Source organism: Neopelma chrysocephalum, unplaced genomic scaffold (assembly GCF_003984885.1).
Source record: "Neopelma chrysocephalum unplaced genomic scaffold, ASM398488v2 Primary Assembly neopelma1_66, whole genome shotgun sequence".
Taxonomy (NCBI): domain Eukaryota; kingdom Metazoa; phylum Chordata; class Aves; order Passeriformes; family Pipridae; genus Neopelma; species Neopelma chrysocephalum.
In genome coordinates, this window is record NW_020897725.1 from 12,330,717 (window position 1) to 12,354,923 (window position 24,207).

A 24,207-nucleotide genomic window follows, 5' to 3' on the forward strand; every position below is an offset into this window, starting at 1 on the left:
ATTTCCCACATCTTTTTTAAAACTGAACCTAAGGTTACACTATATCCTTTATATCATAACAAGTGCCTACAATCTTGATGGCTTTTAATGTAAAAGCACATGTAGGGTATTCCATAGAAGTTTTTGAACAATTCTGATAATGAAAAATAAGAAGGGGGAAAAATCTATTTCATCCACCTGATCTCTAGGGTTATACATTACCATAGAGAAAATTAAAGCCGTAAAAACATTGCTTTAGCAGTAAATTAAGCACAGGGGAAAACTACTCATGAAAGTCAGAACAGTGTCTGACAGGAGGCATACTTTTTCCAAGATGAGCACTGAATCATCTGGCACAAGAAAAGTTGTATGAATCATAGATCATAGAATCATGGAACATGCTGAGTTTGAAGGGACCCACAAGGATTATTGAGTCCAACTCCTGGCCCTGCACAGGACACCCCAAGAATCACCTTGTGCCTGAGAGTATTGTCCAAACACTTGAACTCTGTCAGGCTTGGTGCTGTGACCACTGCCCTGGGGAGCCTGTTCCAGTGCCCCACCACCCTCTGGGGGAAGAATCGTGTCCTAATGTCCAACCTACACCTTCCCTGACATAACTTCAGGCCATTCCCTCATGTCCTCTCACTGGTCATCACAGAGAAGAGATCAGTGCCTGCCCCTCCTCTTCCCCTCCTGAGGAAGTTGTAACTGCAATGAGGTCTCCCCTCAGTCTCCCTTTCTCTGGGCTGCAGAAGCCAAGTGCCCTCAGTGGCTCCTCATACGGCTTCCCCTCAAGGCCCTTCACCATCTTCATAACCCTTCAAAATCTTCATATCCCTTCTTTGGATGCTCTCTAATGGCTTGATATCTTTCTTATATCATGGTGCCCAAAACTGTCACAATATTCAAGGTGAGGCCGCCCCAGTGCAGAGCAGAGCGGGACGATCCCCTCCCTTCCCCAGACGGTGATGCTTTGCCTGATGCCCCCCAGGACACGGTTGGCCCTCCTGGCTGCCAGGGCACTGCTGACTCATATTCAACTTGTCATCGACCAGGACCCCCAGGTCCCTTTCCCAGCACTGCTTTCCAGTATCTCATTCCCCAATCTGTTCATACATCTGGAGTTGCCGCACCCCAGGTGCGGTTAAACCCCAAGGTTTAACCCTTGTTAAACTTCATATGGTTGGTGATTGCCCACCTCTCTAATTTGTTGACGTCTCTCTGCAGGGCCTCCCTACCCCTGAGGGAGTCCACAGCTCCTCCCAATTTAGTGTTGTCAGCAAACTTAGTATTTCTTCAAGTTCTATATCTAAGTCATTTATGAAGATGTTGAAGAGAAATGGGCTGAGGATGGAGCCCTGTGGAACCCCACTGGTGACAATGTCAGACTGATGTCACCCCATTCACTATTACCCCTGAGTATACTTTAATTTCCCTCTGTGAGATACAAGTATGAAAATGACACATATTAGTCCATATCTTCATATTGTTATTATGAAATCTGTCTAGAGAACGTTCACAAAGCAAACTGAGATATCCTTGGGCTAAGAGATGATACAGCAACACTGAATAATTACAATTTTATGGGGAAAAAATATTTGAATATAATTGTTTATGCAAAAAAGAGGACATATTAGATAGATTGATAGATAGATAGATAGGTAGATAGATAGAAAGAAAGCCGGTCTTTATATGCAATTATAAATTAAATATTTATTAATACATACACATTAAGGTATAAATTCTGATCTCCTAAACAAAAATAAAACAGCAGAGACATCAGAAAGGGCCTTAATACATTGTCCTTCCTGATTAAAGAGAGTCCATGCTGCCTACTCACAGATAAGGAAAGCAAATCCACTCCTGCTTCTGTGATCAAACAAGGACCCCTGAGCTGAAGAGCTGCCTCGTTATTACTCATCGCTGCAGGCAGCAGCTAAAACCAGTCAGTTTTTAAAGGACACTTGTTAACACTTTTTTGTCTCTTCCACCTGTATGTACACACTCACACACACATAAGGAAATCCTGTTCAGTGACATTAACACAACTGGGCCATTAGAACTGACATTCAGGTAATCAGAAAATACCAAAAATGCTTTGATTCAATTTGTATACCTAGCAACAGGGAAGGATTATGTTCAGCTGTGGCTCTGGCTGGGGTGGAAATGGCTTTATGCTGTGTAATCATACAGATTAGCAGCTGGCAGAGGAGTTTTTTCTCTGGGCATCAATGCTATATACTGTTGAATATTAAGTGCATGAATAAATAACTAAATATCTAAACAAATAAATAAGTGTGTCCCCGGACTTTATAGCATATTAATGGTCAATGATCAAAGCTCTAATATATGTCACAGTTTGCTTACATAAGAATGGTGAGATTAGTATCTAGCAAAACTTTTGTATTTTGACTGTAAACATGTCCAGCTCAACTTATCAGCCTGGAATACCTTCATAGCAGATAGAGAGAAGCAGGCATTTTTGGAACACAGTTCATCCCCTTTACTTCAAATGCTGGTGTTATAGAATCATGAAATGGTTTGGGTTGGAAGTGCTCTTAAAGATCATCCAATTCCAAATCCTCACCATGGGCAGGGACACCTTTCACTAGACCAGGTTGTTCAGAACCCCATCCAACCTGGCTTTGAACACTTCCAGAGCTGGGTCATCCACAACTTCTCTCAGCAACTTGTGCCAGGGCCTCACCACCCTCACAGGAAAGAATTTCTTCGCATATCCAATCAAAATCTGCCCTCTTTCATCTTAAAACCATTCCCCCTTGTCCTATCACATGCCCTTGCAAAAATTCCCTCTTCACCATCCTTATAATGCACTACTCTCCAGAAATGCTCCTTTCTTTCCACAGACTGTGTATGAAGGAAAAAAGCTAGAAGCTCAGATGCAGACAATTCAGAGATGGGCAGAGAAGTTCCCCCTCCAGCACTTATTAAAAAAAAAAATCATACAGTTTTAAACAGACAGAACTGTGGCATCCTGAATTTGAATAGGTATTTTCTTCTCTCAGACAGGACAAATGTTTCAGACATCATGATTCGGATTCTTCACTCAGAGTAACTGCTGACTCCAAGAAGCTGACAACCAGTCCCAGAGCATGTATTTGCTTGGGCCCAATGTGAGCTTGGGAAACACTCTAACTTAGAGAAAAACTAGGAACTCAATGGACCTGAGATGGAAGTGGTGTGGAGGGATGTAAAGGTCTCATCCTGTCCTCACGGTGTTCATGTCCATGCAGGAGAGTATGGCCATAGCTGACACAAGAGCCAATTGAAGATATTTTTCCAATGCACATGGGCCAGTTTGGACCTAATGAACAAATTAAACTCAGTTCTCTTGCAGATGCCATTTCTCTCATAGCGTTAGTCAGAATATGCCATTAAACACAGTGAACTTCTATCACATTGCACGCACCAAACTACTTTGCTCCATGTTGCCTTCTGAAGCACAGACCCAAAGTAAATGGTCACTCTGAAATGCTCTTTATCTAATAAAAGCAATAACAAAGACCACAGTTTCCTATTTAGAAATGCCAGGCTCTATTATGTACTGGCAGTCACTGCCAGAGAGAAAGTGACTTTAGGCTTGGATCTCTCTTCACAAATGACAAGAGCTACAGGAATAATTGATTTTACAGTTCAATGCCCAAACTGGGAAAAAAGGAATGTGTTAAGTCAACTTAGAAAGAAGTATTTCCTTGTTCAGAGTGAAATGATTTTTTCCCCTTTTTTTTAAAGACATTTTTCTTAGTTATTGGTTCTTCTGACTTCACATTTCAAGACTTGTCACTTAAACACCATAAAAAACCTTTTACAACAAACCTCTTAATGTGCTACAAATACAAATTGAATCATACCTTAAGCTCACCTGCATGTCATGAAGCTCAATAAGTTACCATGTGCTGAGTAATGTAACATAGCAAAGGATGCCATAGCAATTATTTAATGTTGGGAATAGTAAACAGTAGGATGCAGAAGGGATGTTTGCATGGAAAATATATTCCAGCCCACTATAGTACATGCCTGCTTCACAGTTGCCCACAGAGGTGGTGGACTGAGCTCAGCAGTCACATCACTTCCCTCCTATCTCCGACCATGGCATTTGGGATCTCCCTCTTGTTAGGAAAATATCATGTCAATGGGCTACAACATGTAAGAGGAGAACCAGGATGATTCTCATCATTGGCATTCCATTCAGATTTTAGAAATAACACCAGTCTCACCGCACTTGTACCACTGCTACTCAATTCCAGGCTTTCTGAAGTTTGGTTCCTTTTTCACCTTCCCAAAATGTTCACAGAAATTGCTTCAAAATTAAATATCAAAGGGATCAAGTATTCGATGAGTTCTATTTCTAAGGTATAGTATTATTACTTTTAAGCCTAAAAAACCCAACTACTTGACATCTCACTACTCTCTTAAAATAAAACTGTTCTCAGCTACAAATATGTCCATATATTGAGGAAGAATTATTTACTTCAAACACAGGAACACCAACTTGTCATAAGAAAAGGATGGGGTTTTAGTGTTATTGCAGCCTGAAAAATTTGTTTATCTTGAAGACTAAGTTTATTGTTGTTTATTTTGAATCTGAAGGTGCAGTAAAATATATCAGCCAGGATGTTCTGGTACTTATGACCCTACAGGTACACAAATCATGCCCAAGTTATACACAGCAGTAACTTGAGCTAGAGAAAAATATTTGAATTATAAAGTGAGCTCACTGGTGCAGCCCACTGACTATGGATCAGCCTTACTTATAAGCTGAGCAGAAACAAACAGCACCCACAGCTAGCAAGTGGGGAATTTGATGACAAAGTGGACTTGGATCTCATGTATGGATATATTTCTTTTTCTTGAGAAACCTAGAATTCAAAGAGGCCAGACACACACAAAAAAAATTAAAAAAATGTATATTTGTCTATATTCCCCACCAATCTGATGGCCTGAGCCCTTGCTTTAATCAACACTCACTAGTATTAGATACGGGGAACATATATCTACAGTCTTACAACATGGCATGGTGCCACCAAGAAGACTTGTAAATTATTTTAATAAAAAGGGTATAGGGGCATGAGCCCCTTGGGATTTGTGATATGTTGTTAATCCTGCCTGTAAACAGGATGTTTATAAATTGCACCATTTGCTTTTCAAGCTACTACTGCAGGTGGACAAGATCACTTTGAAACCTGGCATTCTGTTCTCTCAGGCTTGGCTTCTGAGATGACTTTTACAATAGGTACTATCTGAAAACAGGTTCCTAGTGGGTCATTTTGGTTCTTGATCACACAGCATCTCATAGGAGAGAAGAGATGTGGTGCCATCCGTGCCCACCCCAACCTATTTATTTGAGAGCTTTGCCCAGAATTCACTGTGGAGTTGTCTATAATCAGAGCAGTTGCTGCATACTGGTTAATTAGCTTTGTCTTTGCAAATGGAGATAAAAAATAAAACATTGACAACACTATTTCTGATCTCTTCCTCAGCTTGGTAAATTTAAACATTAGCAACAATGTCAAACAATAGCTAAAAAGGAAATATTTAGCTGTCTTTTGACAGTGACAAATTACCTCAACCTTTATGGGTTCATTTTTTAAGTAGTTTGACATTTTGTTACCAAGGCAGATTTTTTATTTTATTGTTTCCTTCAGTCTGTTACACAGCCACAAGTGTTACCAAGTAGGTTCCTATGATTCATATGCAAGTGGGAAGAAATCATATCTCTGTTGATAGCACTATTATTTATTACTATTATTATTATTTACAAATGCTCTTGCATATCCCAGTGTTTTTACTTGGTTCATGATTGACTTCTCATTTTTCCCCAAAGAGGTGAGTAAAATACGTTGACTTGTATAGGCTCTGTCAAACTGGATCAGGAGAGAAATCCAGCAAGTCTTGTGCTTTACAACCGATCACAGTCAAGTATCAAATACTCACCAACAGGACAGAAGTAAAGAAAACAAATATAAGGCTAAGCCCTGACAGCTTCAGAAATTGCATGCCTTCAGGCAAAGTCTTCCTTAAATTGCCCAAGTATTGGTTTATACCACAGCCCTCACAGTTCCCATCCTTTCAGAACAAGGACTTCAGGAACTGTCAGTGCTGTCATTTTGCACAATCGTGTCAAATCCTACAAAGTTCACAGAAGCACCTTCTGGCAATGTGTTATACCAGCTCTTTTATGGTCTACAGAAATGGGAAGGTGGTAATCTCTTTATTGGGTCTAAATGTGCCATTTTTCAGCTTACCTGAATTTTTTCCATTATTGTATTGCAAAAGATAATCAGCAGAAGATCTCTTGAAAGATTCTACTTCAAGGTTGCTTGTAAAACTAAGTCAAGTCAATGTTCCATTCCATCCCCAGTCATTTTGCTGAAGATAATTCTGCGGCTCAGAGAATCCCATCACTCAGGGATTCACTTCAGGTAATTGAAGTCTTCAAAGTGACCAAAGGGGTTCTATTATATTTTTCTTTTAGAAACATTTCAAGGCCTGTTTTTAATGAGTATTATTTTATTTCAACCAATGACACCCAGAAAAATCATTTAGAGCTTGTCTTAAAGGCACCTTCCTTCTTGCAAACAATAAGTCTGCACAAAAATTGCTGCTCTTTGGCCCAGATGCTGTAATGCTGCTCTGGTTTCTTTGATGTGGGGGGAGGATGTGGTTCCTCTGCCTTTTGCTGCCAGGAAACAGCTCACGTCTAATCCTGTCATTATGCCACATTCCTGAACTTTTCACTTATGATACTCTCAGGTAGTGAATCATTTATAGGCCTTTCACATACATGCAAACATACATCAAATGGCAAAGCCAACTATAAAACAATATACAGTCCTTTTTATCCCTACAGAAATCAACAATTTGTATTTTAACACTGAAAGAGAAGTAATGGCTAATCAGAAACTTTCCAGGGTATATAACTTTAAGGCAATTACATTAATCTGCTACAATTTACTGCTATAAAATGGGCCACTTTTGAATAGCTGGAACTGTATAAATTTGTAAAACTATTATATTTTCACAGTTTCATTTTCCTAGCCTAGTAGATACCTCCAGTATTATGCATAGCACATATATCAGCCCTCAAGTAATTTACACTCAGAGACAATCAAATTTCATGAGCTATGACTAGCTCACCATTTATTCTGCAGGCCATCACTTTATGGTTTTAAATAAAATACTTTTAATGAGTTTAATACAGGAGAAAGAGATTGACTGACTGACAGCTCTGGAGAGTCAAACTGTGTTTGTTTACAAAAGAAACCCAATACGTAGATCAAAAACAGAGCTTTATCACCTGCAAAAAATATGACTTAATGCTGCTTTGGGGTGCTCCCCTCTGTCCTGCTCAGCCTTTCCCTCTTGCTTCTCATCAACCAACTCTGTCTACTAATGCCAGGTAGACCTTATTCCAACAGAGACATTGTTGATTGCATCAATAAAAACCTGAGAGATGACAATTGCTTTTGCCTTGGGTCATCAAAGAGTAGACATATAGTGCCTTCAACTGACTTTATGGCTTTATCTTGCACATGAAAAGAGTTTGAGGATATCTTGGGAGGCTTTATAGCAGCCTTTCAATGCTTAATGGGGACTTAGGGACAGACTTTTTGGTGGGGCCTGTTGCAATAGGACAAAGAGTAATGGTTTAAAACTAAGAGAAGGTACATTCAGACTAGATACAAGGATGGCACTTTTTATGACGAGGGTGGTGAGACACTGGACCAGGGTGCCCAGAGAGGTGGTAGATGTCCCATCCCTGGAAACATTCAAGGCCAGGTTTGATAGGGCTATGAGCCACCTGATCTAGTTGACGATGTCCCTGCTCATTGCAGGGGGATTGCAGTAGATGACCTTTAAAGGTTCTTCCAACCCAAACCATTCTGTGAGTCTGTGAACAGGACAAGGAGGAAAAGTGATGGGAGTAGACTGTTGGCCTTATCTGACCTGCTAGGAACTGGAGGCTACAGATGAATGACACACTTCATGACACACCCAGATAACCTGGGATCATACAGTGACTGAGTGCACAGACATTAACAAGACATCAGACCCTATTCAAATATCATACTGTAAAGCTGGGAACAGCAGAGATAAATACTGCTGTAAAACCTGGTTGACTGGAAGCTTGATTTCTCAAGGTCTATGCCAGTTAAAGAAGTAGTGGAAGCTCATACAAGTGACTGTGTCTGGCTTACCCTAAACAAATCTCTAGACTCGTATTCTTATCCAAATACTCATATATGTAACTGCATGAATACTTACACACTTTTCCTGGTTATGCAAAGAGCTTCTTCAAAGCATTACCCAATTCTAATCTAAATTTTTTTTTTTTTTTGCCACTCATCACAACACTCGAATACAGATTCAGAACACGTGGTTAAGTCAAGTCATCTTCAGAAGTTATTCTTGTACTGAAGATCTTCTAAAATTACTCTTATCTTTCCATGAAACTTTAAAAAAATTGCTTTATCTATATTGGCTCAGCTTCTGTCTAATGTTATTCACCTCTGTCTCTGTTTGGCAATACTTTTGAGAATCATAACACACTGACCCATCTCTATTCTCTTAGCCTATTCTTTTCTTTTTGTCAGAACTGTTGAAATTTTCTGATCCTTGGAGAGTTTGTGAGATCATTGACGCAGTGTCAGTCGTTTTTGCACAAACTGAAATTGCAGGGACTGCACTTCTAAGTGTTCCTGCCAAGCACTGCACCAAAACTTTTAATTCTTATCAGCTGTGAAACTGTTTCTTGGATCATTACGACAGATGTGATAACTGTGAACAGAGGTATAGGCTTTTGTTGTCACTTGAAGATTTGTTCCCACAAAACAAGACAAAGTGGTTGGAAAAAGAGGGAATTTCTTTTCTCGTTCCCCAGTCCCAGAGCTGCTGTCTGGGATACTTGCCAATAGCAAAGGGTTGGCTTCCAGATGACGGATCTGGACTGTGATGTTGTTGGCATTTCTACTCCTGCTGGAAAGGCCATCAGCTCAGAAGCTATGAGAGTTGATTAGGTCTCCCTTCAAGAATTCTCTCATCATCAGTCAGTAGGAATTATTGTAGTGTTCTTTAGGGCATATGAACATGATTTTTCAACAAAGTACCACTGGGAAAAAATACTGACAGGAAAGAAAAAGTGAATCATAGAGCACTCTTTCAAAAGGTAGAGAACAGCCAAGTCTGATTCCTGAGGTGAGGAGTAGAAAGGCTGCTACTGCTGCCCCTGCACTTCAGGAAAGAAAGTAAAAAAAAAACCCAAACATATCTCTCAAGCCTCCTCCTATAAATGTCCTGAAAAATCAAAGCTGAAACCAGTAGAGAGGAAAAACTTGAATTGCAAGAATGTTGGCCAAGTAAATGACTGTACAAACCACACCAGTGGATTTCAGCCCCAAAATGAGAAATTTTGGTGAGGGGAGCCAAATAAATTCTTCAGGATATCACTGTAATGGCAGCTGTAAAAGAGAAATAAATTCTCCATGCTTAGTCTGCCTTTTACCACTTTATTCACAACTCTCTAAATTAACCATAATAAAACTCTTTTCCGTTATACAAGTCTAGGTGTGATTTACTTTTTCACAGTGGTCTGCAGAGAAATAGGAAGATTTGGAAAGAGAATGCAGCAGACTGATTCTTCCCAATACATAAGCAAAAAATAGTAAAAAATTGAATTGAAAATTGCAACTTCTAGGCAAATTCTAATGCTTTACAAAAGGAATAAATTATCAGTCCAATATGAGCAATTCCTGAGGATTTTGTCCAGAACAAGACTTCACCACCCTCCTATCTGAAGTCTCACAAGAATCTCCAGATGATTTCATAACATTTTCATTGAACACCCACAACAAAAGCGTTGCAGAGCTTTTTCAACACCATGTTTCAGGCCTGAACCCAAATTAATCTCAGTTTTGAACTCTATCATAATGCAGATCATTGCCTTGCCATACTCTGCATATGTCAGATCAAAAAGTAAGGACCACAGAAAAGAAATACGCCAATGATTAAACAAACCAGTTATTGTCACATTATTAGTTACCATGTTTTCTGCTACAACTAGAAAATCTTTTAGTTCTTTCTAAAGATCAGTCATTTATCTTTAGGCGACCGAAGATTAAAGACCTCATCAGTAATTATCACAAATGGTGCCCTGAACACACTGATTAAAGATACTTGTCATTATACCTTATAAAGAGCACTATATCAGCTCTCTTACTGTTTTAGAATAATTATGTGTTGGACATCTGCTGGAGTCCCAATCACAACTAGTCACCATTGGTATCAGCAAGACACCCAAGGAATCTTTTAAAACCACCCATTAAAAACACATGAAAGAAATGCCTGCCATTATACACACCAAAGCAGAGAAGTCTGACATGAAAACTAAAGCCATTTCCATGTAAAATTAAAAATTCCAGATGAAATCCTGAGGTACACTACACTTCTGCAGTCTGGATTAGCTACATGGAGTAATTACAAATAAAAGTTATTTTAAATATTAGGATTTTAAATTTTTTTATTAAAAAAAAAAAAGAAGTTAAATTATATGTATCAATTATCTTAGAACCATGGCATGGTTTCAGTTGGACAGGACCTTAAAGATCATCTTGTTCCAACACCCTGCCATGAGCAGGGACACCTTCCACTAGACCAAGTTGCTTAAAGCCCCAGGCCTTGAACATTTCCAGGGATCTTACACACTCAAGTTCTAAATTGGTAAAATCAGAATCTTAACAATGCTTTGAGTTTGTAAATAATTAGACATTCCTTGTAAAACATCGCCCTTGGTACGAAGTTAAGAAAAACAACAAAAAAAGAAATTAAATAAAGTTTTGGCAACTTCAAAGCCCTTCAAACACATCAGGTGCCTTTTTTTTTCCTACCAGGAGATAAAGAACCTCTGCAAGTTTTCTGAAAAGGGAGGGGAAAAAAGCAAAATTCACATCACCCTTTCTTTCAAAAGAAACAGGAGAGTTTTAGTCCTTTGCAGAATTTTAGTTCTTTTATAAAGTTAACACCTCTTTTTGTCCTTGCCTTGCTTTCCTTCACCCATACCTTCTCCCTCAGCCTTCCCCTTTCCTCTTCTCCCTTTCTCTCCTCTCTATATCTCTCATAAAACTTTGTTTTGGGGTCAGTACATAGCAAGTACCATGAAAAAAAGAAGGAACAATTGAATAATGTTAGACAGATGGATGCTGTGTCAGTATTACAAACACAAAAAGAAAAAAAGAAAAAGAATAACATGAGTCTCTACAATAAGGTTCCTTTGTCTGTAGATGAATGACTTCTGCAGCTGTGCTCTCCTCCCAGTCAAACTGGGATTTTAGGACATATTACAGTTCCCACAACAGATCCTATCTGGGCTCTTCTCTGATGCACAACCTTCACAGAATCACAGAACATTCTGAGTTGGAAGGGACCCAGAAGGATCATTGAATCCAACTCTTCAGGGAATGGTCCGTACATATGAAATCCATAGCCTTGGTGTTTTCAGCACCATGCTCTTACCCGCTGACCTAATCTCAGGGTCTTCCTTCTTCAAGAGCTGAAAAAGTAAACTATTTGGTCAAAAAGCCATAACTATACAGAAAAAGAGAAGACTAAACCATAGATGACTCGTATGTGACATAAAAATGTGGGTTTGAATAATGTTTTGGTGCTAGGCTGGAAGAGCCCAGGTTTTGCATATGTTGCTGAAAAGATGAAAATATTAGCAAACTGTCTGTGGAAAAGAACTCTTATAATCAATGAAATTTTATTTGAATGACACTCCTAGTTCTTGTGTTATGCCAGGCATAAACTTCATGTCTTTTGGGATTGCTACCTCAATGCTAGATGAAAGAAGAACACTTCTCATCAAACATCAGCACGTTATTAATGGGAAGTCATATGATTAATCAATTTGATTAGTTAGAAGTCAATTTATCTGCAGTGCAACTGCTAGCCAAATGAAAATAAGATTACTGTGAGTACAGTTTATTAATAATTCCCAGAATGTCATTCACTCAACTTGATTATAACACAGCAGGCATTTGATGCACAATATCACAAAGACATTAAACCAGCCTGGCAACGGTGGATAGAGAAGAGGTTTATTGTACTGGGTAAGGCATAATGCTGAAGCGTAAGTGACCCCTCAATTTGCAGTTCTGTAAGGAACATTTTATTTTTTTGTGGATTTAGTAGCTGTTGAAATTTTTCAGTGTCCATCTCTTATGGCTCTTGAGATCACCTGAAAGCACGAGTCAGTGTGGCATTGAGACACAAATCTTGTAACATCCAAAAAGAAACCTTGAACTTCCTCACAGGAAAAAACAATTTAGTAGACCCAAAAGGGAATTCAGATGCCCCCAAGGGAAGCTAGTCACACACACCTCATGAGGCTGCTTCGTTCCACTAGATCTCCCAAGAATGCAATAGATATGATCCTATTTTGAACACACCTACTGTGATGTATATTCCCTGTGAGAATAGGTTATGGGCTGAAGACAACTTGAGAAAGTCCTAGCACATTTTATTAATCTGTAGATTATTCTCTGGTAGTTTTTTGACCACTAAAGTGTCTTCCTGTATTTATCTGACAACAAAAAAATATAATTTCAATAATAAATATCTTTGTTGTCTTAACTGTGCTTGAAAGGAAGAGTGTAGTACAGATAGACAGAAAATATTAGAGAGAGAGGAAAGGAGGAATGGAGAAAGGGAAGATCCCCCTTTGCTGAGTAGAGAACTGGGAAGAGACAGGAAGACTTTAAAAAAAAACAAATCACCAAGGCTTAAATAGGATTAATTATTATAACTACTCTGCTAAGCCAGGAGATGAGGAAACTGTCAGTGATGTTCAGAAGTCACTTGGGGAGAACTAGAGAAAATGTGCATGTACAGTTCAGAGCTGCTGACATTTAATTAGTCTCTGCACTGAGAAGCCAGAAGTGCAGAACAAGGAGCCTTCAGGATCTATTATTAAGCAGTGGCACCTCAGCAGCCCAAATGCTGAAAATTAGCTCAGAAAGAGAAAAAAAGAGCTGATTGATATGGACTTTCTTTAGAAATTAAGGCAGTCACTTGCCTTTTCAATAAGGGAAAAGCAAGTCAATGATGTAAACAGGATGAGCACTTCCGCAGTCAGTCTGTGGGCCTAAAAAGAGAATTAACTCTCTGATGCATCCATGTTTTATAAGGAAGAAAGAGGAAAAATGGAAAGTGTGACCTAGAGATGATATGTCAAGGTGAGTGTCTTCTGCTTTGTCTTCAAGAGATGTCTAAGAAACATAACTTGGTAGCCATAACTTCAGATTTCAGCACATTTCTGGCTTTCCTGAGGGATTAGCACTACTCTAAATCCAGTCACTACAGTACTGTGTTCAAATCTTGTCTGAACCATATGGTGTGGGTGGACCAAGCCACTGTACCACTCTCCTTATTCAACAGGACAGAGAAAAATCGCAACAAAAAGCTCAAGAGTCAAAGTAAGGACAGGGAGATCACTGACCAGTTACTGTCATGGCCAAAACAGATTCCGCTTGGGGAAATGAATAGAATTTATTACCAATTAAACAGAGTAGAATGAGAAATAAATCTAAAACCACCTTCCTCCAGGGCACAGCCACCTGCTCTGGCATGGTGCTCTCCAAGGCTGCAGTGGGATAACCTGTGTCTTTACCACAGGTTGAAGGGAAATCTATAGTCCAGTTGAAGTTACATTTAACAAACACATTCAAACAACCTGGAGTGGAATCTACAAGGTTGTAAAGGGAACAAAACTTGACCCAGTGAAAAGCATTGTAACCCTGTAAGAGTTAACATTCCTCCTCTTCCTTCAATCCCTTATGGCTTGATATAAAGTCCCATATAAACCAGCAGTCACATGGTCCTCGTTTGGAATTAGGTTTACTCTCACAGTAGGTTTTTTTTAGCTCTGAATTTTTATTTTTTATGTTAAACTAAGAGAAATATCCTTTGGTCATTATCATACATCTTGGATAGCATAGGCAAAAAGGCCATCACATTCTATTAAATTAAAATGCTCAGTTCAAGATCAGATGTCATGACTTATGGAGGTTTCTGAAGCTAAGCAAATGCACATCTGACCACATGGGCTGTGTAGCATTTTATTTATGATGATTTGGTGTGTGGCATTCTGATGACTGCAGGGCAGCAGTGTGCTAAAGCCAGTTCTTGAGAGAACCCTTTCATTTTGGTATGTCGTAGGTCACCTGCCAAGATAATAATTATTGTATTGGGTCTGACTGGGATGGAGTTAGCTCTCCCCATGGCAGCCCTCACAGCATCAGCACAGCATCAATGTTGTCTCTCCAACATTCCACTCCCCATCAGTAGGATGAGGGTGCGCAGATCTTGGGAGGAGACATAGCTGGGACAGCTGACCCACATTGACCAAAGGGATGTTCCATATCACATGCTGTCTGCTGAGCAATGAAAGCTAAGAAAAAGGAGGAGAAGGGGGAGCATTCACTATTATGACATTTGTCTTTCAGAGAAATCGCTACACCACTGAAGCCCCACTTCCCAGGAAGTGGCTGGACATCACCTACTGATGGGAAGGAGATAATAAATCTTTCGTTTTCCTTTGCTTCTGCACATGGTTCTTGGGTTTGCTTCATTAAACTGACTTTACTCACACATTTCCTTGATCCTACCCTGTTCAGTTAAGGAGCGAAGTGATAGAGTGGCTTGGTGGGCCCCTGACTTCCAATCAAGGTCAACTCACCACAATTATATTGTCACAAAAAAACCCAACCCAAACCAAACCAACAAACAAAAAAACCCACAAACAAACAAAAAAACAAGCGAACAAAAAACCACACCTAATTAAAAAAAAACTACAACCAAACCAAAAAAAAAGACGATTAGTCAACAGAGATGGGTAGAAAATAGTGTCCAGCTAAGGAAAAAATTTGGGAAAGCAATAAGGTTTTTCCTAATTACAACAGAACAAGATTTTTCCATGGAGACTAAAAGCAAAAATGGGAGTGCAGAGTTAGCCTTTCCATCTCTCTTCTTACAATAGAGATTTGTCCAGAGGATAATGAAAAGTAGGCACCACTCTCGAAAGAAATCTCTCTTGTGCGATGTACAGAGATGGACACAGATTAATCTACAAAATAAATATTTGAATCAGCTATTTAAACATCTATGATGTGACTGCCTACCAGAGAGACAGAGATTGAGGTCAGTTTGTTTGCCAAAAGCATACACTGACCCAATGTTTCGGATAGCAGCCTCAGGCCAAACATTCTCTCAGCCCTGGTAGTTCTTCTGCAGCAGCCGCTGTAGGCTTGCATGTTTTTAATATTTATAAAAAATAGCTTTGACAAGAAAGCTTGAGGGAAGCTGAGGGCAGCATGTTAATCAGAAACCTTGGATGATGGTTTTCTAACAGGTTAATTATTCCAATATTCTGGGTTGAGTTTCTAGATCTGAGGAAAGATTTCTGACAAAAAAGAAAAAAAGAACAAAACAAAACATATCCACAACAAAACACTCCAAAGTAAGTATTTAAAAAAAAAAGAAAGAAAAAGAAAAAGAAGGAACAAAGCAACAAAAAAAAAACCCAATTAATCATTATTTTTCAAACAAGCAACTTTCTAATAAAAATTGCACAATGAGCTCTCCTCTCCACCCGTGGTAAATAGTAAGATCAAAGGCACACACTAACTGTGGGACCTGTCATGGGTAAGGCAAGGTGTGCAACACCCCAGCGCCAACACATACAATACTCAATACTCAGGACACAAAACCTTCCTTCACAACATCCTTAATAATGACTCAAGTCCTCTGACTGTCATACACAAGACCTGAAAGCCAGGGTCTCTTCCTGAATAATTAATTTCACCTTCAAGGATTCACCTGATCAGGTGAATCCTGTCTTAAAAGTGCCATTGGCAATGGGGGTATATACACACATCTTGAACTTTCTGAAATGGGGGCTGAACACCAAGGGACCGTATATCCAAGTGCCAGCTAGTTCCTGCAGAAATGTTTGAGGGTTTCTTCTTCCAACAAAATCCCTCTACTAGAAATACACAACCATGAAAAGTTCTCCACAGGTAATAGGGACACCCGTAGTGATCCAAGGGAAGTAAGACATCATTTTTCATCCTCCTTACCTCTGAAGAAGTGGGTTTGCAGTAGCCAGCTCCAAACACTAGATTTTCTAAAGACATACTGGACTGGTCTGGTCCCGCCTCCGGGTTGCCTTTACCAAGCCAAGAACCTTTCCCTGGACGAGCGAAACTATAAGAAGAAAAATTGAGAAGAAAAACTAATTAAAGGAATATTGTTAGAGAAGAGTCATTGTTGTCCCAGTATTATTTCCTTCCTTAGAAAATATTACACTTTTGGTGGTGCTGGGTTTTGTTTTTATTAATTTCAAATTGACACTGTAAATTCATGTTTCTCTTGAAAATGATCATTGTCCAGTGTGCTGGACATCACTAGCTCAAATTTGTTTCCTAGACATTCAGATGAGTGGTTTGAGTGTTATCTTTAACTCATTCCTTTCTCTGCTGTCATACAGATCTTTTTCCAGCATAACATCTCACCAACACAACCTTTTCATCTATCCACACAGATAAATACTCTTATCCAACTTCTCATCAGCTTGCACCTTGATGGATGCAACATCTTTCTCTCTTGCTTTAACCATATCACCCTTCTCTTTGAGTTGTGCATGACCACTCTTATCTATCAATATCTTCTATAGCTCATCCCAAACTTATTATTGTAGATTGGAAGTTTAGTTCCCACTTCTCACTGTCCCATGACATTAGCTTCCAGCACCAAATGACAAGACTACAGCCCAAAAGCTACATTTGTTTTTGCTGGATGCAGTCCATTCATCTGGGAAATGTTCTCCCATATCCTTGGTGCAACATGAATTCACCGTTATCCAAATTCTTCCTCAAAATCCTGACAGAATATAAGTTGTTTTGGTGTTGTGGTCATTACCTCTCAGTGCTGACTATTATGGCCAGTGTTCCTTTCTGGCTGTATTTGTATGTCTCCTATCTTAGACAATGAACCCATTAAGAGTGGAATATCTTGACTGGAGTTTACTCAGCCTCAAGCCCACTAGAGTCCTGATGCACAGCCAGGGCTCATGCTCTGGGTTAATCTGAGCAAAAGTACACCCCCCAGTTAATGATGTAGGTTGCCTTTATATTCACTGGAGAGGAATTGGCATTTCCAGGGTATGAGTCACCTCTTTCTGAAGCAGTGATATCAAATAGATCAGGGGAATTTTACCCTCAAAGTACTTATTTCTTATTGTAGACTATAAAGAGAGGCCTCATCAGCAACTGGATTTAGATGAGATAACCCCACAGTTAGTCCCTCAGAGAACATGTGCTGTACATAAACTGTATCAAGATTTCAAGAGGGAAATCAGGCTACTTGGGGCGAACACAATGAGTCAAATTACTGAGACCAAATAGTGATGCAAGCAACCAGAAGTGTTCTTTAAAAACATGTAGGCAAAGGTGGAACTAAAATAATGAAGTGCAGAGAAAGAAGGAAAACACTTTTGCTCTTCATACAAAGTGCAGGGATAATGCCACTTGAGTTTGTACTACAGCTCCCAGGCTGGGATCACCATCCACAGGTACCTGATGCCCATTCAGGCATCCCAAATTACATCATACCCAGGAAACCTGGTCTCCTTGAAAGAATAAAAACTTCCAGGATGGAGAGCACAATAAACATCTTAAAACCATAATGTGCCAGAACTAAAAGCCACAGGGCAGTGTCACTCATGCTGGGAACACTTTCCAGCCTGACATTGTTCCTCTGTGTAGATGTGCACCACGTGGCCACTTCAGCTCAGATCAGCCTAATTCATTGTTATCTACACCTGATTCAGTTTTTAAGGACAGATTATAGCACTGACTGCTGTACAGAAGCATACATATAAAAAAAGAATCATAGAATATCCTGAGCTGTAAGGGATCCACAAGGATCACTGAAATCCAGCTCCTGGACACCCAAAAATCATACCATTTGCCTGAGAGTGTTGTGTAAATGCTTCTTGAATTCTGGAATGATACTTACGCTAAAGGGATAAGACAAAAGGTTCAGCAATACTTGTTATACTCAAACAACATGTGAGGTTCTGGTGTGAAACAGAGCAAGGTGTGCAACGCCAGAAAAAGAATCTCAAGCAAAGTTAGGAATTGGACGACTTTCAGAAGGTTAAATGCAAATTCCTGCCTTGCCTGTAGCTCAAAACTGCTGCTTGTTATATATAAATACTGGCAAAAAGGCCATCCCATAAGAGGGATGATGGGGTAGAAAAACTTAGCAAATACCTGTTCTTGCTTATGTATGTTTTATTTATGTGATTGAAGGAATTTCCAGCTGGTTGCTTCTAAGAAGCATGAAGTCTTCCCATGTGTTTCCTACACGCAACATTTCAGATAAAAATAATAAATAAATAAATAAATAAATAAAACTATTTCAAACAGCCAGGAAATAAACAGTGCTCTGAATAATTTCAGCTGTTATTGAGTGAAGTTGTCTGCTCTGGTCCGCTGGCAAGGCTCAAGAAGTAGAAATAAAAAATGATTGCTGTGGTATCAGAGAGAGAAGCTTAAATAAATGTTGCCTGCACATGAAAAACTCCTCATTTGAATATTAACAAAGCTTTCAAAGGTTTAAAGAAAAGCACTTTTAATGCCTTTTTTATTTATTTATCTTTTGCTTTTACAGCAGAGAAGGGATTTTAATCTGTTGGTTTTATGGAAATTGATTTCATATAGCACTGTAAAACAAAACCCTTTTTTGGGAAACATGCCAAAATGTCCTCAGTATGCTGAGGGAAGTTTAAGTGGAAGGCTTACAAACTGCTGAGGTCCCCCTAATGCTTTCTGAAGTACATTATGCTTGAAGATAATTTTTATTAGCAATGCCAGGTCAGTTTGTTACTTTTCTTTTTTGTATTTATTTCTTTTAATTATTTCTGCAAACATGTTTATTTGTATGAATCATGAACCTTGTTTTACATGTCCATTCAGACTATCTATTTAATAGCACTGATTTAATATCAACATTTAGATCCTTATCCGGTATGTTAACCTTAGCTTTTAATTGGACTCAGGATAAAAAAGGTCAAAAGAGGTAATGGGTGCATGTCCAAGAGGATTAACATGCGTGCAGGACTACTAATATTATTGGTGAAATGTTTTATGGGGTTTTTTTTTGAGCTGGCCTTTCGATGACCTTATCCATGAGATCATGGGTGGTGAGGCACTGTAACAGTTTGTCCTGAGAAATTGTGGACGCCCCATCCCTGGAAGTGTTCAAGGCCAGGTTGGATGGGGCTTGGAGCAACCTGGCCTAGTGGAAGATGTCCCTGCCCATGGCAGGGGAGTTGGAACAACATGATCTTTAAGGTCCTTTCCAACCTAAATCATTTAATGATTCTATGATTCAATGTCTTTATCCTTCAAAGGAGTCTCCCAGTTATTACAGCAGCCGTCTATGGACATATAGTACAGCAAACTGCATTGAAAACTACATTTTTTCCCTTTGTTATAGCCTGCAAGATATCAACAATCAAAATTTAAGAACTTTCTGAGTCAGAGGTTGTACTCAAGCAATTATTTCCAACAGCCATGGTTACCTTCTATGAATTTGTGTCCACGCCTTTTTGATTTATACTCTTGGCCTCTGTAACTTACATTCATTTTGGAATGAACTGCACTTGTAGTAAGTTCTGAATTTTCTGCTTCTTTTGAACTCTCTGTTGGGGAATTGGATGTGGCACCTCTTGGTTCTTGTATAGCACAAAATATTAAATAACCATTCCCTGTTTATTTTATCTTCTTTGGACAATTCTCTCACATATAAGTAAGATGGCAGTTCCTTAGCATAACAAATGGATTGGCCTTGATAAATGTTAATTCAGATGTGTTACTGAAGCAAATCAGAAAAAACACTTCAGGGCAGTTTAAAATAATATTATGTTCTCTTTGAGATTAAACTTCCCCAAAAAAGAAATAACCTTTTTGAATTTTTAATTTTGTTTTGGTTTGGTTTTGGTAAAAAAACTTTTTTTTTTCATGAATTTTAGGTTTCAGCAGAATGGGAAGAAAATTAGCAGATTGGGATCTGAATCTTGCTTGAGAAAAAAAAATATCTTGCGCTATTTGAAAGGATCAAACCGTAAAAAATTAAACCCTAAACAAAACCCCACACAATCATCACATTTCTAATTACAAGAAATTATAATCTTGTGACTATACTAGGAGAGGAAGTTCAGGAAATGAACTTTTATCCCATTTAGGCCAGATTCTTGGAGAAACCACTCATTTTTCCCTCAGTCCCTTATGCATAAAATATTACTGCTTTAAAAAATTAAAAATATAAGTCAGTCCCATAGAAATAGCAGACCTCAGAATTAAACCCTCACAGCCCCCACTGCCAGCTGTTTGCATTTCACCAAGAGCTCCCTTCTAACTCCCACACATCAGGAAAATTGTAATGACAACACTGATTTCCCTCTGTTTTTAACTCAAAACTTTAATAAAGCTTTTGGGAAATTACTACTGGCACGTGGCCATAGGGTACATGGGTGATCTGTTACTTATTTTTGAGAATAATCTGTGGATATTTACAGATTCTGTTCCTCTAGACATGTATTTCTCTTACCCAAGGAGTTTCACTAAGGTTGTAATCAGTGGGTGTAAAATGTTCTGAGCTTTTTGGGTAAAACTGATAAGATTTATTAAAATAAAATTTTTAATGAAAACAGATATCTCTCCTCAGATCCCAAACAGAGTCAATCTGGTCTGAAATCTCTACAGATTTTGACTGCTGGGAAATGCTGGTTCGTTTGTCCTGAACTTAACCTTAGTTGCTATAAAATTTGAAAACAGATAAAGCCATGTGGGGATATTTAATTTTGAGTGGGATTTTTTGTTGCTGTTGTTTTTGGGGTTTTTTTAAGTTTTACTCAGAAATTGCCAGTTTTTTCTTTTGTGGCTTCTCAGCTGGTAACTCAGGAGACTGGCACGTCAAAGGGGAGGTTTATCTTTGCAGATGCATAACAAACTACCAAATAAAAGAAAATTCAAAGGAAAAATCATCCAGTTGTTATGAGGGGGTGCTTATAGGAAAATAATATCAACCAGTATTCTTCTAATAAACATATGTAGAAGCAATAGCTCTTTACTGCATAAATATTCCATTTTCTTTCTACAGATTAATTTATTTGTAAATAGGATGGAAAGGGAAAACAAGTTATGAATTTTACTCCCCAGTATTACATTTGTGCAGTTTCAGATGCAAGCTCCCCATAAGTAGGTGCCAGCCACTCTTACAACTGTAGAAAAGTGACCTGCATAATCTGCACCCAGATTCAAGATGCACAGGGCAGTACAGTGTGTGTATCACCTATAGATAGATCAGTCGTGCTTTTGAGGAACAGGATGCCTGGAAACAAAAGAACTTAGGTGACATAAAATCGCTCAAGGATGGCCAGGGTTGGCCTGATTCCTCAGTGCAGTGGAACAGAGCTGAAACCTTGGAATACTCTGTGACCCCTTGATTCTGTTTCTTCTTTCTGGGGCAGAATGAGCTAAAGACATTAAAACATTGAATATTTGTGTCTTGGTTTCTCCACCAACAAAACTTGTATTATATTATTTTCCCATCACAGATCCCACCAAGATTTCTCTTTTCTCATACAGTCATTTGATTGTGGGCAATTAAAGATTCAATGTTAATAAGTATAATCTTGAAAGTCTACTTTGTTTTTCATGTAAAATTATTTATGAAAGTGGGGAAAGGAATAGAAAGTTGAGGAGAATCCAGAAAGCTGAGAAAATTAAACCCATTTCTTGTGCAAGCAAGAGAAAACAGGTTTGCCAGCTGCCTGTGGTGAAGGATATTGCTTATCTGCAGCAATTTCAAGACTTGATTTTTTTTTTTTTATTTCCTTGGTATTTTTTGGGTGGTTTTTTTTTGGGGGGGGCGGGAGAAGGAAGTGGTGTAGAGGTGTATGGAACAAGTGAACCATGTTTCTTGTTGTTTGCTTTTTAAATGAGTCCAATATAAGAAAGGCACTGTGCTTGCAGCATGCCTGAGACAAAGTAGACCTCTACACCACAGATCTGCACATTTCGCTTTCGGAAAAACAGAAATATTTCTTGAAGTCTGAGCTATGTTGGAGCAAAGCACCTTTCCTAAAAGCTGAAACTGGGTTGCTGGTTGCACTTCCAGACTGGACCAGTTGTGAAGCCAGTGACAGGGAGCTGAGGGAGAAGTCAGTGCCTCAGGCCAGAAACTAAATCAGAAAACTGTAGTCCAAAAGCTCTAAATCCTTCTCCTCCTCACCTTCCTCCTGCAGTTGTCTACTCACATTTAGCCTCTGGAGCTTAGGTAAGAGAATAAAAAGGGTATTTAAGCATTTAATGAAGGCCAATGCATCAGCAGGGGAACAGCCTCAAGCTCGAACACTGTTCACTTTTTCTGTTTATCTTTTGACAGACTTGTTGGGCTCATCTTCTGTCATCCTGGGTAAAATGTGGTTGCCTTTAACCTTCCAAAGAGAACTGTCACTTCTGTGATATTAGGAGAGCAGTGCCATCCAACTTCCTGCTCTAGATTCTCCTCTGTTTGTCCCACATCCCAAAAGTCTGAAATACAGCTCTGTGATCTGCAGCTGCCAAAAGCATTTGGTGCAGACACAGCTGCTGTCACTGAGGGAGGGCGAGGGGCTGGGCTCTGCCACAGCTCAGCTCCAGCCCTGCCCTGACAGTGTCCTGTTGGAAGGGTCTGGGTGTAGGGCAAGACACAGGTGAGGGGAGCAGTATTTTGGGCCAAGACAACAACTATCAAAACCACTGAGCCCTACGTCCCAGTTCTTCCCTATTACTGCACTCCTGCCTGGAAAGCAAAGTTTTGGGCTTGACTCCAAGTGGTCCAGCTTCCCCAGCCACTTCTGGGGTGCTTTCTAGAGGAGTCAAAGAACTCCAAAGGTCTAAGTGAGAGTTTTTAACCAAGTTCTGGCTCAGTAAGGACAAGCAAAAGACACCCAGTCCCTTCCCTGCTGCTCAGAGTCCCCTCTGCAGAGGGATGCAGCTGCCCAAGGAGTCAGCAGAGGAGGTGATCCAACACCATGCTCCTGGTCATCCCACATCTAGACCAAAAATGATTGCTCTAGAGATGAGTGGGCCCATGAGAACCTCACGAGGCTCAACAAGTCCAAGTGCAAGGTGCTACACCTGAGTTTGGGCAGTCCCAGATACGAGTACAGGCTGAGGCTCACTGAGAGGAGCCCTGTGGAGGAGGACTTGAGAGTTCTGGTGGATGAAAAACTTGACATGAGCCAACAGCATGTGTTTGCAGCCTAGAAAGCCAATTGCATCCTGGGCTGCATCAAAGGCAATATGGCCAGCAGGTCAAGGGTAATGATTCTGACCCTCTGCTCTGCCCTTGTGAGACCTGGAGACCTGCATCCTGCTCTGGAGTCATCAGCACAGGAAATTGTGGGAAATTCTGGACCTCTTAAGAGTGGGTCCAGGAGAGACCACAAAGATGATCAGAAGGCTGGAGCTTTTATTCTATAAGGACAGGCTGAGAGAGCCGAGGTTGTTCAGCCTTGAGAAGGAAAGGCTCCAGGGTGACCTTGTAGCACTTTTCAGTACCTAAAGGTAGTTTATAGAAAAGCATGAGAGGAACTTTTTAACAAGGGTATTCAGTGACAGGACAAGGGGGAATGGCTTTAAATTGACAGAGGAGAGGTTTATTTTAGATGTTATGAAGAAATTCTTTAATGTGAGAGTGGTGAGGCCCCGGCACAGGTTGCCCAGGGAAGTTGTGGATGTCCCATCCCTTGCACTGCTCAAGGCCAGGTTGGATGGGGCTCTGAGCAACCTGGTCTAGTGGAAGGTGTCCCTGCCCAGGGCAGGAGGTTGGAATGAGATGATCTTTAACATCCATTCCAACCCAGACCATTCTGTGATTCTAGAATTCTTTGATGACAAAGCTGGAGATAAACTGACTGCAAGTCTGTCTCACCACCTTCCTACCCAACCTCTCACCTTCTTAGTAAATTCGCAGAGCCATTAGCAGCTGCCATGAATGCAGCACCCCATTAAAAAGCTGAGGGTTATACTCTTTAGAAAGGCTGAATCACAAAATTTCCATCCAGAAGCTTGCAAATGATCCCCGAAATATGAATTT

General features: G+C 39.7%; 1 protein-coding gene across 2 annotated transcripts in view; it reads right to left on the bottom strand.

The window, feature by feature from the left end:
- Nucleotides 1–24,207, bottom strand: part of FAM135B (family with sequence similarity 135 member B) — a 195,756-nt gene that overhangs the window by 37,589 nt on the left and 133,960 nt on the right. For both annotated transcript variants that reach the window (XM_027684433.1, XM_027684432.1), the window contains exon 7: nt 16,134–16,260. In XM_027684433.1, coding sequence (XP_027540234.1) covers nt 16,134–16,260 — 127 coding nt within the window. The remainder of the gene's footprint in view (nt 1–16,133; nt 16,261–24,207) is intronic.